General features: G+C 44.3%; 1 protein-coding gene across 1 annotated transcript in view; it reads left to right on the top strand.

Annotated features, from left to right (window-relative positions):
* The window catches only part of LOC120503629 (copine-1-like), a 50,847-nt gene extending 36,306 nt beyond the window's left edge, over positions 1–14,541 (top strand). Inside the window, 11 exon segments of the mRNA XM_039712313.1 lie at positions 2,799–2,871; positions 3,876–3,908; positions 3,911–3,970; positions 4,054–4,113; positions 4,547–4,683; positions 5,304–5,357; positions 5,437–5,484; positions 10,597–10,637; positions 10,640–10,734; positions 12,428–12,664; positions 13,406–14,541. Of these exon segments, the coding sequence (XP_039568247.1) occupies positions 2,799–2,871; positions 3,876–3,908; positions 3,911–3,970; positions 4,054–4,113; positions 4,547–4,683; positions 5,304–5,357; positions 5,437–5,484; positions 10,597–10,637; positions 10,640–10,734; positions 12,428–12,664; positions 13,406–13,522 (955 nt within the window). The 3' untranslated portion in view covers positions 13,523–14,541.
* Positions 14,542–15,581: the final 1,040 nt, after the last annotated feature.

Genomic DNA, 15,581 nt, shown 5'->3' with positions numbered 1-15,581 from the left:
TTTTAAGCCATACCGTGTTGTGAACTAATAACTGAACTGGTCCTTGGCATGGCTATGAGGGGAGTGGGAGCAGGAAAGAGGGGAGAGGAGGTGTCTGGAGATGGCAGTGGCTGGATTCCCTGAAGCTCTCCAGGTGTACTGGCATAAAGGAGACCCTTCACTGGGAGTCTGCACCCTGGCTTCTGCACGAGAGAATGCCTCCCTGGCATGATCCAGTCACTTTTGGGTGATGTGCAAACATCAGAATTGTTGGGAGAAGCCAAGTAAAGTTCAGGCAGGACGGGTGGGAATTGCTTCATGGTGGAGTGTTTAGATGAGAAGAGCAGAAGTGGGGTGGGAAGGATGGAGGAGGAGAAGGGGGAGCAGTCTCTGTGGTATCTTTTGCCATTAAGACACTCTGAAGGATGCCATGGTGCTTCCCATTTAGGTGACTACATTAAGCCATAATTCACCTGGCTGTTTGTATGGTGTTAGGGATATAGTTAGTAATTTGTGCAGATAGAATGTATATATATATAGACTTCTATAAATATATAGAAGTCTATATATATATATACATTCTGTCTGCATTCTATTTGAACCAAACCAGCTGTACAGAGGGAGGGGGGGTAGGAATTTGATTCTCAGGATGGCGAAACCATGGCAGACTAGCAAGGAGATACCATGACATTTACATACGAAGGAAACCTCGGCTGCACAGGAGATGGTCATTCATGGAGGTGTGTATCCAGTGATGCCCAAAAGATGATGGCCCGAGAAAGATACCCATCTGAGATAACCGGAGCCATCAGCACCTACCACCTGAATACAGGAATTGGGGAAATGCATTGATCAATTCCCAGACGAAGGCTTTGTGCAGCTCAGCCTGAAGAAAAGAACCAACTTGAATATGAAGAACTCTGAAAGGAGACAAAGGGACTCTGCCACCGGCAAAATAAAGAGTATAAGGATTTGGTGCACTAGAGGCCAGATCCACATCCACCCAGCCAATCTCCCGGGGGTGTTGTGCTGTCAGTTTGATCGTTGGCTGTCGGGACTGTATCACGGTCCTGAATACATTTTTTTAATATTTTATTAGAATTGGGCATATTTCATTTTTACCTACAACATATGGGTTTTCCATTGATACCAGTGGAAGACCCCCCGTAGATCTGAACAGTCCTTTAAAGAACCCTGTGTCATTCAGATATCTAGGCATTGAATTTGACATCCTTTTCAGGTGTTACCCACGGGTTCATCTTGTTCCCGTTGTCCTTAGGAGAAAGCTGTCACTGTGGTTTATACTGGAGTAACATCAACTTCTTGATTTCTAAAGGCAGATCTCATAAAGAGGATTCCCGAGTCTGTGTGGCATGTGAGCTTCAGAGGAGGAGGCGGCTGCTTACAACTGTCCCTTAGTTGACTGCTTCTGGAATTATTGGTTTTTACCAATATTGCCGAATGGGACATGCCTTGGCCTGTCTGGCCCCTGCTGCTGAACCGAATAGCAGCACCTGTGGTGTTTCTCCCCAGAGATGCTCTGGCTAGCTGTGGGTCGCAGCTGGGCACATTGGGGCAAGCCCAGGCATGCCCGAGCTCCGATGGTTGCAGGCTGGAGCTTATTACTAGAAGAGGGTCACTCCTCAGGCCTCTCTCTGCTGGAGAAGCTTTTAAGGCGATGGTGAAGGAATGAGTTGGTCCTGATGGAGGGTTTAATTCAGAGGTTTTATTCTGGGCCGCATGGCCCTGAATGTAGCAACAGCTCCACCAGGACTCCTCACCGTATGGTGTGCCCGTCCCTTTACCCAGGGGAGAGGGGGAGGGGAGGGAACACAGGGACCACCAATCCAGGTATGGGGGGAGGGGGTCTCAGGTGAGAAGGACACCTGGATGGGCCAATGGCCCCCCAGGGGGCAGAGAGCATCCTTTGAACCTGCCAATCACTTGACACCTTCTGGAATTTCTGCTTTGATGGACAATATTCAGCAGAGGTCAGGGAGGGGGAAAGGAGAGGTGGTTGACACACTTGGGGAAAAACCGGGGTAACTGAGGCAAGTCATGACATCACACCACAACATGGAATTACTTGTGTTTTGCAGTTGAACATGTTAGAAATGCTCCTCACTGGTGATCTTGTGGAGAGCTGTGACACCATGTTGCTGTAAACCAGTAATTAGTATATTTTTATTTGTATATGCATTGTTGTTTTGCATTATCTAGTTCTGAAGCCTTCATTCTGACATAAAAACTACTGTTTATTAATAAACTATTTATAATTTCATTGGTATAAGATGCAGAAAGAGATGGACTTACTGTTCCACAGAAATTAGAATTTCCTTGTAAATTGATACTATTGTTGGACAGAAGAGCATAGCTTAGATAACAAAGTTTTAATTGCTTGTTCCCATTACCCCAGTTGCATGTCCTGTCCTGAATGCCCTCACATTCACACATTTGGACTGTGAAATGTTGGGGGGGTTTAATGTTTCTTTTAAATATTTATTTATTTATTTAATCTCTTACATTTAAACCAGGGGAAGAATTAATTTTTTTTTTTAATTTTCACCATGCATACTGAAATGGGTGAGGAAGTGAACATGCTGTTCTCTTGAGATTCACTCTGGCTGTTTGTCTTTGCTCCTTGGTTTCAGTTAGTGAAACATCCCCAACATCCCCAGTCCTGATGGCATGGGGGAGTTCACCAGCATTGATGCAGAGCTGTCATACAGTAGATGGGGCAGGTGAGCTGTGGCCAGTCTCCCTAATGCAGGACACCTGCCCATTGCCTGCTTCCTCCTCCTTTCAGGTGCAGTGTGCAGATGTGACAGTGATGGCTCACATGACTTGATAGGCACTTTGAAAATGATCCTGGCACACATGCAGACAACTGGTGCTGGCCCTCTGGTGAGCTTCCTCAGCCCCTGCTAACTTGGTCCAGATTTCAGGCTTTCAAACCCTTTCTAATATTGACCTCAGACATGCACTTTTAGTTGTTGCCTCCAAACATGCGTATTTTTCTATTACCAAGCCAACATTTAAAAATAATAAAAACTGGTGTGGGAGTTATATTTCTTTGTTTTCTTTGGGTTCTGTTACCATTCCTATTTCTAAAAATATCTTTGAGCCTGTTATCTGCTGGCTTTGTGTCCGCTGAGCTACTTTTCCCAGCAGTTCAGCTTGCTTTGGCCTCTGCTGAGTCAAGTGAAAAAAGCAGTGCTTGTTGGCGCTGTAACAGATGAGTCCAGAAGCACAGCTTGTCTTGTAATGTATGTGTTGGAGCTGGTCACCCTCCTGAGCACTCTGGTCACCTTGCTAGCTAACAGCTAGCAGCAGTCCTTCCAAGGGGCACGTGTCTTGGTCATCCAGTCTAGAGTAAGTTGAGTCATATGCTGATGGTGCTGGTTTTGGTTTGCAGTGAAAACCCGACATCTCGTTCTCCTGGAGACTGAGGTTCACCTGAATTGAGGCAGGTGTATTTGCACACAGGACATAGCCCAGGACTACTCCAGTTGCCAGCCAGCTTAATTTGGCATCATAAAAATAATACAAAAGTGAGTGGAAAGTCCTTGCCTTTTTTCTAGCCCTTGTGAATTCAGAACCAATGCAAATGAATCAAAGCAGGGAAGCACTGCCCCAGGGAACCTATGGCCCAGGATTTTTTAGCCTCCCCACCCTGAGAGTTTTGCTTCCTCTGCCTAGGGCTGGTGGCAAAAAGCACCAGTATAGCTTGTCAGTGGCCAAAGTAGTTGCAGACCTTTCAAAATTAAGTTTCTTAATTCTTCTGGGTATTTTGGTAACTCTGAAATTGGTGGATGTGTGGCACTGTCTGTTTCAGTAATTTGCTCTCCTGTAAAGGCACATATTTTGGAACTTGCTTCTGTGCTTGCTTTCTGTAGGTGGAATATGAATGCATTCATCCTGAGGAAAAAAAAAAACCCAAAATAAAAACAACTACAAAAACTTTGGCATTACTAGGATAAAATCCTGCAAGGTAGGAAGATTTTTATTTTTTTTTTAAATTTTATTTTCTGATCGTAGTGAAATGAGTAGGTGTTACAATATCTGTTCCTCTAGATTGAGACAGAATATTCATTTCTGGACTATGTGATGGGAGACTGCCAGATCAGCTTTATAGTGAGTTGTTCCCCACTGCTTGTATTGGTAGACAACAGGACAAAAGCAGTGAGGTTGTGTTCAGTACTTTTATTGGCAGCATGAGTGACTGCAAATGCAGTATGAATTTGCAGTGATGAAGTCTGCAAAACACTAAAGGATACTGTATTTTTGCTTTTTGTGATCAAGTAGCACTTTAGTGGAACTAGGGCTTCTTAAACTTCTTTTGAGAAATTGGTTCAGTCTGTCAGCAGAAAGGATTGCTATGGCTTGGAAATACCTGTACCCAGGTGGGTGCAGGCTTGTGTGCATGTCCCTGTGTAGGGTTGCTGTGTGCCTGGGAGAAAAGAAACTGTGGGCCTGAGCTAACATCCTGTTTCTGGATGTAGTTTGTTCTTCTCATTTGTCTGTGCTGACATATCAGTGACTTGCTGCCATCGTATTGTCCGAACAGGTTGGTGTAGACTTCTCTGCCTCCAGTGGAGATCCCAAGTCACCAGATTCTTTTCACTACATCAGCCCAGATGGGATAAATGAGTACCTGATGAGTACCATCTGGAGTGTGGGAAGTGTAATCCAGAATTATGACACGTGTAATGATCTTGACTGATCTAGTCACCATATCAAAAATGTGACTAGAACAGCTTGTTCTAGCCCTGCACTGCTTTAATGATTGAGGGGCTGCCTTTCCTTGGGAGGTCCCTTTAGGAGCTACTACTGTTTCCTCTTCCTTCTGTCAGTGCTAGGGAGGGCAATGGCAGCCCTTCATAATTTGGCATATTTGCTTGGCTTGTCCCTTCTGAGTCCCTTAATGCTTCAGCTGGGCACTGATCCCTTGTTGCAGAGGTTGCACTGCAAACATGAATGTCCTATTTGGTTCAATGGGAATGGACATTGGGAGCAATGGGAGCAGACATGTTTGTCTGCTTTGTCCTGTAACCAGGCTGGGATTGGTGTGGCTTTTCTCTTGCTACTTTGAAATCTCCTGAGAGTCCTGTGGGGTGCTGCACTGAGAGAAATTATCTAACTCTCAAGACCAAGCCTGAAACCATTGGATGCCTGATGCTAGGCCATGGGCAGCTAGATGATGTACCAATTCCTTATGGCAGGAATTCTGCCTTGGTCTCCAGCTATTTTTGGTGAATAAAACTGAAGTGTGACTTATTACAGAATTGCTCTTTGTCATTTTTGTTGTTGCCCTTTCTTTCCAGCAACAGACTGTTTCCTGCATTTGGCTTTGGAACTCAGGTTCCTCCTAGCTGGCAGGTAGGGCATTCTCTATGCTGGACTCTTGCTCTGTCCATGTCTACATTCCCTAACTGTTTGTAATGTCCCATTTCACATGGTATCTCATGAGTTTGCTTTGAACTTCAACCCCAGCAACCCTTACTGCCAAGATGAGAACACCTCTTTATTAATAATGTCAATGAGGGAGATGTTTGAAGTGCTGTGTTTGTTTCACAACTAGTGGAAATCAAATGCAGCAGCAGGACATGGGGCAAATATAGCTTTACTCTCTACTTTGATGCTGACAAAAGCAGATGTGTGTTGATGCAGCCAAACTCCATAACCTTCAGTGAAGGGGTCTAGATTTAATTGACTGTCAGTCTGTACTAAAATTTTTGTTGCTTAAAATTGATTACTTCTGCTGGGTTACAGGTGCCAGTGGATTCAGCTCAGCCCTGTGCCTCTGCTTGTTAAGATTCCAGAGCCACCATCTGCTGAGGATGTTAGAAAGCAGGGTTTCTCCACGAGCAATGTGGATATGTTTGACTGCTCTCCTTTCAAGTTTGTCTTAAAGCTTGCTTTTTTTCATAGCCATCTTCTTCAGAGGATGTGGTTTCAGGTTATATTTGGATTGTATGGCAGCATTTTGGTAGTGGGGACTACAGGGGTGGTTTCTCTGACAAGCTGCCAGAGTCTTGCCTGATATCTAATGGAGCCAATGCCAGCCAGCTCCAAGACAGACTCATCACTTGCAAAGACCAAGCTCATCAGTGATGGTGGGATAACAGATTTAAAAAGAGGGAAAAAACCCCCTGTGTGACAGCAATCAGAGGGAAAGAGTGAGAATATATTAGAGGATCAATACTAGAGACACCAAGGCTGGTAAGTAAGAAGTAGGAGGAAGTGTTCCAAGCACTCAAGCTTGCAGGCTGTGGTGAAGACCATGGTGAGACAGCTGTGCTTCTGTAGCCCATGGAGTCCATGGGGAAGGTGTCATTCCTGATCACATCTCACAGAAGCCACTAGGGAAAGTGTATTTTCATGGGGACACTGGCATTGTTCCAGCCTCAAACTATGACAGAGGAAATACCCACCTCCAGCCCATGGACGCCCTTCCCTGGAGCAGCATGTTCCTGAATGAATGCATCTTGTGGGAGGGACCTGCATGGGCAGTTCATGAAGAGCTGCAGCTTGTGGGAAGTTCTCATATGGGAGAAGTTTATTGAGGATTGTTTCCTGTGGAAGTGACTCTGCTGCAGAAGGGGAGGAGTGAGGAGAGACTTTCCTCTGAGTGAGGAAGGAGCAGCAGAGATGACATGTAAACTGACCACAGCCCCCATTTGCTGTGCCACTGGGGGGGTAGGAAAGCAAGAATTCGAGAGTGAATTTGAGCCTCAGAAGAGGGGAGGTGAGGGGAAGATGTTTTCAAGATTTAGTTTTTACTTTTCTTTATCCTATTCTGATTTGATTAGCAACAAATTCAACTGATTTCCCCGTGTTTGCCTATGACAGTGGGTGCTGAGCAATCTCCCTGTCTTAATCTTGACCCATGAGCCTTATTGTATTTTCTCTCCCTTGTCCAGCTGAAGAGTGGGGTGGTAAATGGCTTTGATGGGCATCTTATCCAGCTAGGGTCACCCCAGCACACTGCTGTATTTAAGGGCAGCTCTCAATGCTAGATCATGACCTTTAAGGGCTGAGATCTCTCAGCATGCTGTCACACAGAATTGTTCTTGAACAAGCATTTTTCACATAGTTTTTTTCTCTGGTCTTAGGCCAACAAAAAGTGGAATTAGAAATTCAGTGCTAAAATCCAAGCATTGCTTCTCAGTTCACCCTTGTCTGCCTCACTGGGACCTGGGTCTGTGGTCTTTTAGGGTCCTTGTGCAGCAGTTTTGAGTGGTACCATGCTAAAACCTGATGATGGCAAATGTAAACAGTGACACATGAAGCTGCATTGATACAAGCCAGGGATAGGCCAATTTAGATGGATCAGTAGAAGAGTATGTACCATCTAAAATAGGACTCTTAAAAAATTTTTCTTTGGTTAACATGAAAAAAGCTTTTTGCATTAAGAAACCCCTTAGACATTACCATTTCTGTTACACAAATGGTTGACTCTTCAATCAGGGGTTGTTTTCTAACTTCTACACAAAGAAAATTAAAAGTTAGTGTTCCCAAGAGCTTCTGACCTTGTCTAATTAGAACATAACCAATTAAACAAGGTAAATTGACATGGTAGAAGGGAAAAGTAAACACATTCTTCAGCATATCTTTGCTAGGTTATTTTTCCTGCAACTTCATAGAATCATAGATTGGTTTGAATTGGAAAGGATATTAAAGATCATCTGGTTTCAAATGCCTGCCATGGGCAGGGAGACCTTTTGCTAGACCGGGATTGCTCAGAGTTCTATCCAGTCTGGCCTTGAACACTTCCAAGCAAGGGGCGGCCACAACTACTCTGGCCAACTTGTTCCAGTGCCTCACCACCCTCTTAGCAAAGAAGTATCTAGTCTAAATCTACTCTCAGTTTGAATCCATTCCTCTTTGTCCTGTCACTGCATGTGCTTGTAAAAAGTCCCTGTCCATCTTTCTTGTAAGCCCCCTTAAGAACTGGAAGGCTGCAATTATGTCACCCCTAAGCCTCCTGTTTTCCAGGCTGAACAAACACAATTCTCTCAGCCTTTGCTCCTAAGAGAGGTGCTCCATCCCGCTGATCAGCCTGGTGGCCTCCTCTGGACTGGCTCCACCAGGTTCGTGTCTGTCTGGCACTGAGGACTCCAGAGCTGGATGCAGCACTGCAGGTGGGGCCTCGCCTGAGGGGACCAGAGGGGCAGAATCCCCTCCCTTGACCTGCTGCCCACACTTCTTTTGATGCAGCCCAGGACATGGTTGGTGTCTGGGTGCCAGCACACACGTCCAGGCATGTGCAGCCTCTCATCCACCAGCACCCCCAAATCCTTCTCATGAGGGCTGCTCTCAACCTGTTCCTGCCCCAGTCTGGATCAATACTGGGACTGATACCCAGCCCAGATGCGGCACCAGCATCTGGCCTTGTTAAACCTCAGAGATTCCCATGGGCCACTTCTCAGGTTTGTCCGGGTCCCTCTGGATGGCCCTGTCCTTCAGGTGTGTCATCTGCAAACCTGTTGAGTGTACACTTGTTCCCTTCATGTACTAACAAAGTTATTAAACAACACTGGTCCCAATAGGGACCCCTGAGGGACCTCACTTGTCACTAATGTCCATTGGGACTCTGAGCCATTGAGCACTACTGTTTGGATGTGACTGTCCAACCACTTTCTTATCCATCTAACAGTCCACTCATCAAATTAATCTCTCTCCAATTTATAGAGAAGTCCATATAAATGACATCTCTGTCCCCTCCCTTGTCTACTGAACTATGCCACTGTGCGAGGCCACTGGGTTGGTCAGGGAGGACTTGCCCTTGGTGTAGCCATCTATGGGTCCCATAGACTTAAGTACATTCAGATACCTCAGGTGATCACACACATGATCTTTATTTACAGTGGGAGGGACTTTACTCCTCCAGTCCTCATCCTGCTGTCCATCCACTCAAGAGGTGCGGAAAGAGAGTTTGTCATTGAAGACTGAGGCAAAAAAGCTTTTGGGTACCTCGGCCTCCTCATCTGTTGTTACTACTTTTCCAGCATTGTTGATCAGGGGCTAACACCTTTGACTTTTCTTTTCTGGTTATTGGGCCTGCAGAAGCTCCACCTTGGCCACCCCTACACAAACAAACTTTGTACTCTTCCTGGGTGACCTGTCTTATCTTCTATTGACTATGCATTTGTTTCTTTCCCTTTAGTTTGACCAGCAGTTCCCTACTCAGCTATACTGGTCTCTTGCCTTCCTTGCCTGATTTCTTGCTCCTAGGATTGCTAGCTCTTGTGTTGTATGGAAGGCTTCCTTAAAAATCTGCCAAGCTTCTGTTCTCCCTTGTCCCCGAGGGCAGTATCCTAGAGGATCCCACTGACTGTCTCCCTGAAGAGCTGGAAGTCTGCTTTCCTAACCTTCAGGGGCCTAATTTTACTCTTACCTGACCTGTATTCCTCAGGACTGCCAGTTTCACCAGTGCATGATCACTACAGTGCAGGTTGCCTCTGATCTTGATGTTCCCAATTAGCAGCCTTGCGTTGGTGACCAACAGATCCAGTAATGCATCCTCTCTGGCAGGGCTGTTGATTACCAGGGTCAAGAAGTTATCTTCCATGCATTCCTGGAATCTCCTGGATTACCTACAGCTCACTGTCCTACTTTCCCAGCAGACATCAGGACAGTTCAAGTCCCCCAGCAGGACAAGAACCTCCTGTAGCTGGAGCAGAAAGGTTTCATCAACAGGCTCCCCTTGTAGTGGACCCCAAACATGAAGTTCCCTTTGTTGCCTTGGTCACTAATTTTTACCCACAGGCTTTCTATCTGATTTTTACCCATATGGCTGCTCTTCACACTCAGTCTACCTCTTGGTGTAGAGGACAACCCCTCCACCTCTTCTTACTCTCCTGTTCCTTCCTGACAGCCTGTAGCCATCAGTAGCTGTACTCTAGTGACAGGATTCCCATGGGTGTCCCACCAAGTTTCAATAAGGGCACAAAATTGTAGCTTTCTAGGAGCACCAATGGCTTCCAGGTCCTCCTGTCTGTTGCTTGTGCTCTTTGCTTTGGTGTAAAGCACTCAGCTGGGCTGTTGGCTGTATCGCCTTCCTGGAGGAACATTCATCATTCCTTTGAGATAATTTTCTGCCGTTCCCCTTTTGCCTTTTGTTACCATAGGAGACCCTGGCTTGTCTCTGGAAGTGTGCAAGTGTGTTCCAGTGATACTCACACACTTCAAAGTTAGCAGGGTATAGATGCATGTTAGCTGGGCTTTTGATTTCACCCTCGATGCTGGCATGTCAGCCTTAGGCTCATGTCTGTCAAGTCTGGTCTTACTGCCTTCCCCCTTCAAACCTAGTTTGAAGCTTTCTCAATCAGCCCTGCCAGCTCAAAAGCTAAAATCCAGAACTTTCTGATGTTAAAGGCTCAAAGAATGATGTGACTAATTATAGAATGGGGAAGAAATGTGCAAATCCAGTCTCTGCAGCTGTCCAATGTTTCCATCTCTGTGCTTCCTGAATTTCCTGTTATGCTGCTGCTTATTTTCCCTTCAGGACTTCACAGCTGTGTCAGTTGTCTTCTGGATATGCTGTTTAGTAATGTTTATAAAATAATGACTGGAGGAATTGTGGAATCTTGTGGCAGCTTTCCTTTCTTGTGTTGTAGGGATCCAAGGAATAGTGGATGCCTACCGCCAGATTCTGCGCAGATCCGACTCTACAGGCCAACCAACTTCTCTCCTGTTAGAAACCATGTGGCAAGGTTTGCAGCACACTTGCTGCAACAAGGAACTGCTGCAGTAAGTGCAAGTCTTTACTGTGGATCTGCTTTGGGTTGATGTTTCTGTTTTCCATGTTGATGGTTGAATAGAATGGAATAGTAAATTGATGTTATCTTCCTTCCTTTGAATTGCAAGTTTGGTCTTCTGTTGTCAGCCTACAGAGAGCATGTCAATGCTCTCTTGGTACATACTGATATGAACCTACACTGGATAAACACATTAGTTTCATTGCTCAAGTGATATTTATTTCTCTCCCAGTTTGCTGGCACTGTACTTACTGTTGATTGTACAGGGGTGCTGTGTTGACCGTTCAACCAGTTGGACTGAGGCAACAGTTGCCTTGCTCCAATCTCTCTTACCAGGCTCTGTCACCTGTAGGGAATGCACATAGAATAGAGTTTTGTGCTGAACAATTTTGCTGTCAAGAATGTTGAGAAAAAAACTCTAACAAGCTATCAGAGGGCTTGACTATCTGTCCCACTATAGTGGCATGGAGTCTGAGAAGTCTTCAATCAGTGTGCTGATTGCAGAGCATCTGTGCTTCTCTATGGTTATGGGCTCATTTTGTGTGCTGCTGTGGCCATGAATGCTTTTGAAATTTTACTTAATTTCTTTAAAACTTGATTTGTTTTACTTAAGAATTAAGGACTTGGATGTACTGATAGATTTTAGCTGATTTCATTCTGACAGATCAATCAGAAATAATTTTGACATATACTGTGCTACTTGTTTTATCACCTAGCTGTGTCAGTATTTTTGGTGCTACTTAATGTTTGTATGTATATCAAATACATTTCCCATACTGTGAGGCACTTGGGCTGAGGAGATCCATTTCTTGCATTTCTGAGGGTATTTTTTAACTTTCCTAGCACTTTGGGGAAGTCTTCCTAATTTTTGTAATGTGTTAAATATCTCTATTTTTTCCTTCAGATTTAAACCTAACTATTTAAATAAAGAAACAGCAATTGGGTACAGCAATTTGTGTTAACTGTGCTTTGGAATTGGAAATTCAGTTTTCTCTTATTTTCATTGTGTTTGCCTCCTTTTAAGTGTGTAAATAGCTGCTATAAAACAGCAGTTGCTCATTTCAGAACCAGGTACTAAACTTCAGCTTTTGGAAAATGATAGAAATTTTAAAGACTTTACCACACTAAGACATTGGTTTGTGGTACTCCTTTCTTTTTGGAAAAGCCATTCTTCCCTTCATGTTACCTCTAGAACGTCTCATGTTATTTATCACTGCTGTGTTTTGAGAGTTCTAATACTTCTAATTAGACACACCTGAATTAAATTATTGATAAAAAAGAACCAAGGCATTTTGAGTTCTACTGCAGGGATATTAAATATCTCTAGCCTTTGTGAATGCCAGTCAGTAAAACAGCACCTATCAGTGAATTTTGTATGCAGCTGTGTTTATTTAGTAGTACTTTTTGTCTCTAGTACTTTTTGCCAATTGATGTAACTGTTCTTTATAAATGGAACTTAATCCTTTCTCTTTTTTCTAGTACAGAGAATATTGGAAGTGCACAATGAAAATCATTAGGCATAGGAAAAAATGTGAATGAACATAAGTTTCTTTAATGTTCTGGTTTTGTCTCATGCACAGCAACATTTGATTTCTTTCTTAGCATAAGGGAGTGCTCTATCTGCCTTCAGGTATGTGAGCTCTGGTGTTGAAATACCTAACTGTATGCTTTCTCATGTTTTTCAGCAATATTTTATCTTGCTGATCATCACAGATGGAGAGATCACTGATCTAGAACAAACTAGGCAAGCCATTGTTAATGCCTCTAAGCTGCCCATGCACATTATCAGTGTTGGTGTTTGTGAAGCCAGTTTTAAAGCAATGGAATTCTTTGATGGAGACAGCGATGTTCTGAAATATGTGACAGGAGAGCCAGCTGCATGGGATGTTGTCCAGTTTGTACCTTTTCAACAGTTCAAAAATGTATGGTTTTTTTTTTATTATTTCAGAAGAGTCCCATTGCCAGGATGTATGTATCCTAAAAATGACCATGGTCTTGACAAGGCAGCAAGCTTGCATGCTCCGAGGGCATGCCTGTGCTGCTTGTTCCCAGTGAGAGTTGAGATACTGGCTTCTGTGTTCAAAGCTGTGTCTTGCTGTCTTGCTGTTCTTTAGAGCCTTCATTGTATAATTGATTTTGCATACTATCTCTTGGCTATTGCAGGATTAAAGGGGATGTTCTCTGTCCTGGGATACAAACATTTCGGCAAAGAACTGAGATCATGCTGTCAGTCTCTGATGTTGAGGCCCATGAGTGATTGAAATTGAGGTCAGTCTTCCCTGCTGTTAAAAGCAGTCCAGTCACTCACCAGCTCCCCAACTTCCACTGTTGGCATTGGTGTTCATGCATTTTGCGTGGTCAGTTGGCTTGAGTGATTCAAATGAAACCCCAAAATGAGAGATCTTGCTAGTGGCTGGGGCAGATTTTCACTCAGACTGGGGCCACATAAAGGCTATGTGAGTCTGAGGTTGAGGCGAGAACAAGCGGTTTTCATGAGCAGCGCTCACTGAGACTGACTGGAAGTGCTCCTAAAGCTGTAGCAAGCAATTCTAAAACAGAATGAGCAGGGCAGGTGTTACAAATTCTCTAAGAGAGTATTTCATTAGCCTACCAAATCTGTTCTTTGTGGTATTTCTGGTTTATTCTCCCCATTGTCTTTTCAGGCTCCCCAAGAAGCACTTTCCCAGATGGTTCTGGCTGAAGTACCCAAGCAGCTAGTGTCATACTATGAATGGCAGGGGTGGCCCCCCCTGAAACTGCCAGAAATCGAGGTGATGTAGATTCAGGCTAGCCCTGTATCACTGGGGTGAAGGAGAGCTGCCTGCAGCCACACTCTCCCTTGCACACTGTGGATGCTCAGTGCCTTGAGATTGCACCAGTCACACCACTTCTTTCACCTGCTTGTGCTGAGTCTTTGATCTTTCAAAGATTTGTATTGGAAGAAATGTAAATAAAAAAAACCTCCAAGTGCTGGAAGTTTTTGTCACAGAAAGATTGACCTTGTTGGTTTTCTACCTTGCAACAGCAACACTTTGTGACACATCACACGCACATAGTTGCTTGACACAGCCCATCTGCTGCTCACTATCAGGGTGGGCCTCTGAACTGAGCTGCTCTAGTGCTGAGCCTGGTGATAGAAGTGTTGCACCTGTGTTTGCTGTAATGACACTTACCATGTGCTCATTGTTAGGTGTCTTTTATCAAGCTGCATTTGAAATGGATGTGACCAAAGACTGTTGGTTGGATGCCTGAGGTAGTTCCTGTTATCCTCATAAAGTGCCAGTATATTTTTTTTATGTTTCAGTGACCATACCTTTCTGTGTTCTTTTTAATCACATTTTTATATTAGCAAAATTTATTTCTGTGATGAACTCCTGCTTGAAGCCATTGTTGTAGTTCAAGAACACTGAACTTTGCTTATTTATGGGGGTTAAATGAGAATTAGTCATTAATTAATGGAACGGGGTGAGATTAATGAGTCACATTAATGTGACTTTAAAAATCCTGCAGTTGGAAACACTGAAATGAAGATGCTTTGAGTGAATTCTTTATATCACACAAGTTACAAAACGAAGAAGTAACTTATCTGTGGAACTCCAAGGAGGTGCCACCTCAGTAGTGTGAAGTGTGCATTACGTGATCTGGGGACTGTAGAACAGGCACATGATAGCAAAGCACAAATGTTTTGAGGAAGATGGTTCATTTCCAATTAGAAATAAAGAAACTTGGGCTTGTCATTGCACTACAAGTATCAACACTTTCAGTTACATAAATAAATATTCTACTTTGACTTAGATAACATGTCTGGACTCTTATTTCCTTCCTGGACTTTTCCCTTTGTTTTCGAGCAATGTGGATTGTGGTGTTTCAGTATCTTAGTGAGCCTAGGTTCAGTGAGATTCAAAAAAAAAGCAGAGCCAGTTGTCCATCATTGTTAATTTTGTTCTCCTTTAATCACTAAGAGTGCTGAATCCCACAGCCCTTTCCTGCAGCAAGATAAGCTGTTCCTTTACTGCGAAGTTGCAAAAGAATTTGTGTGTTCTACCCGATAAACCAAAAGATGGTGAGAATACACTGGCAGACTGCATCTGTGATCCAGGCCCTGAAACTTGAAACTTCAGTTACAAGCATGAGTGAAGGCAGAACTTGGGGTTGAATTCACAGGATTCACAGGATGACATCTTCAAGATCATCAAGTCCAACCCATGCCCTAACACCTCAGCTAAACCATCCAGTCTTTTTTTAAACAGATCCAGGGATGGTGACCACCATGTCCCTGGGCAGCCATTCCAGTACTTTATCACTCTTTCTGTAAAAAACTTTTTCCTATATTCAACCTATATTTCCCTTGGTGCAGCTTAAAACTGTGTCCTCTGGTTCTATCATTTGCTGCCTGAAGAAAGAGACCGACCCCCACCTGGCTAAAACCACCTTTCAGGAAGTTGTAGAGAGTGATAAGGTCACCCTCGAGTCTCCTTTTCTCCAGGCTGAACACTCCCAGCTCCCTCAGTCATTCCTCATAGGGCTTGTGTTCCAAGCCCCTCACCAGCCTCGTTGCCCTCCTCTGGACATGCTTGAGCGTCTCAATGTCCTTCCCAAACTGAGGGGGCAGGACTGGACACAGCACTTAAGGCAGGGCCTCACCAGTGCTGAGTAGAGGGACAAAATGACCTCCCTGCTCCTGCTGGCCACACCATTCCTGATCCAGGCCAGGATGCCTGTGGCCTTGGCCACCAAGGCACACTGCTGGCTCATGTTCAGCCAGCTGTTGATCAGTACCCCCAGGTCCCTTTCTGCCTGGGCACTGTCCAGCCACACTGTCCCCAGCCTATAGCATTG

The sequence above is a fragment of the Passer montanus genome, unplaced genomic scaffold, assembly GCF_014805655.1.
Source record: "Passer montanus isolate IOZ18808 unplaced genomic scaffold, ASM1480565v1 scaffold263, whole genome shotgun sequence".
Classification (NCBI taxonomy): domain Eukaryota; kingdom Metazoa; phylum Chordata; class Aves; order Passeriformes; family Passeridae; genus Passer; species Passer montanus.
Note: the sequence above shows the minus strand (reverse complement) of the source record. Positions and strands in the feature narration are given on the sequence as shown.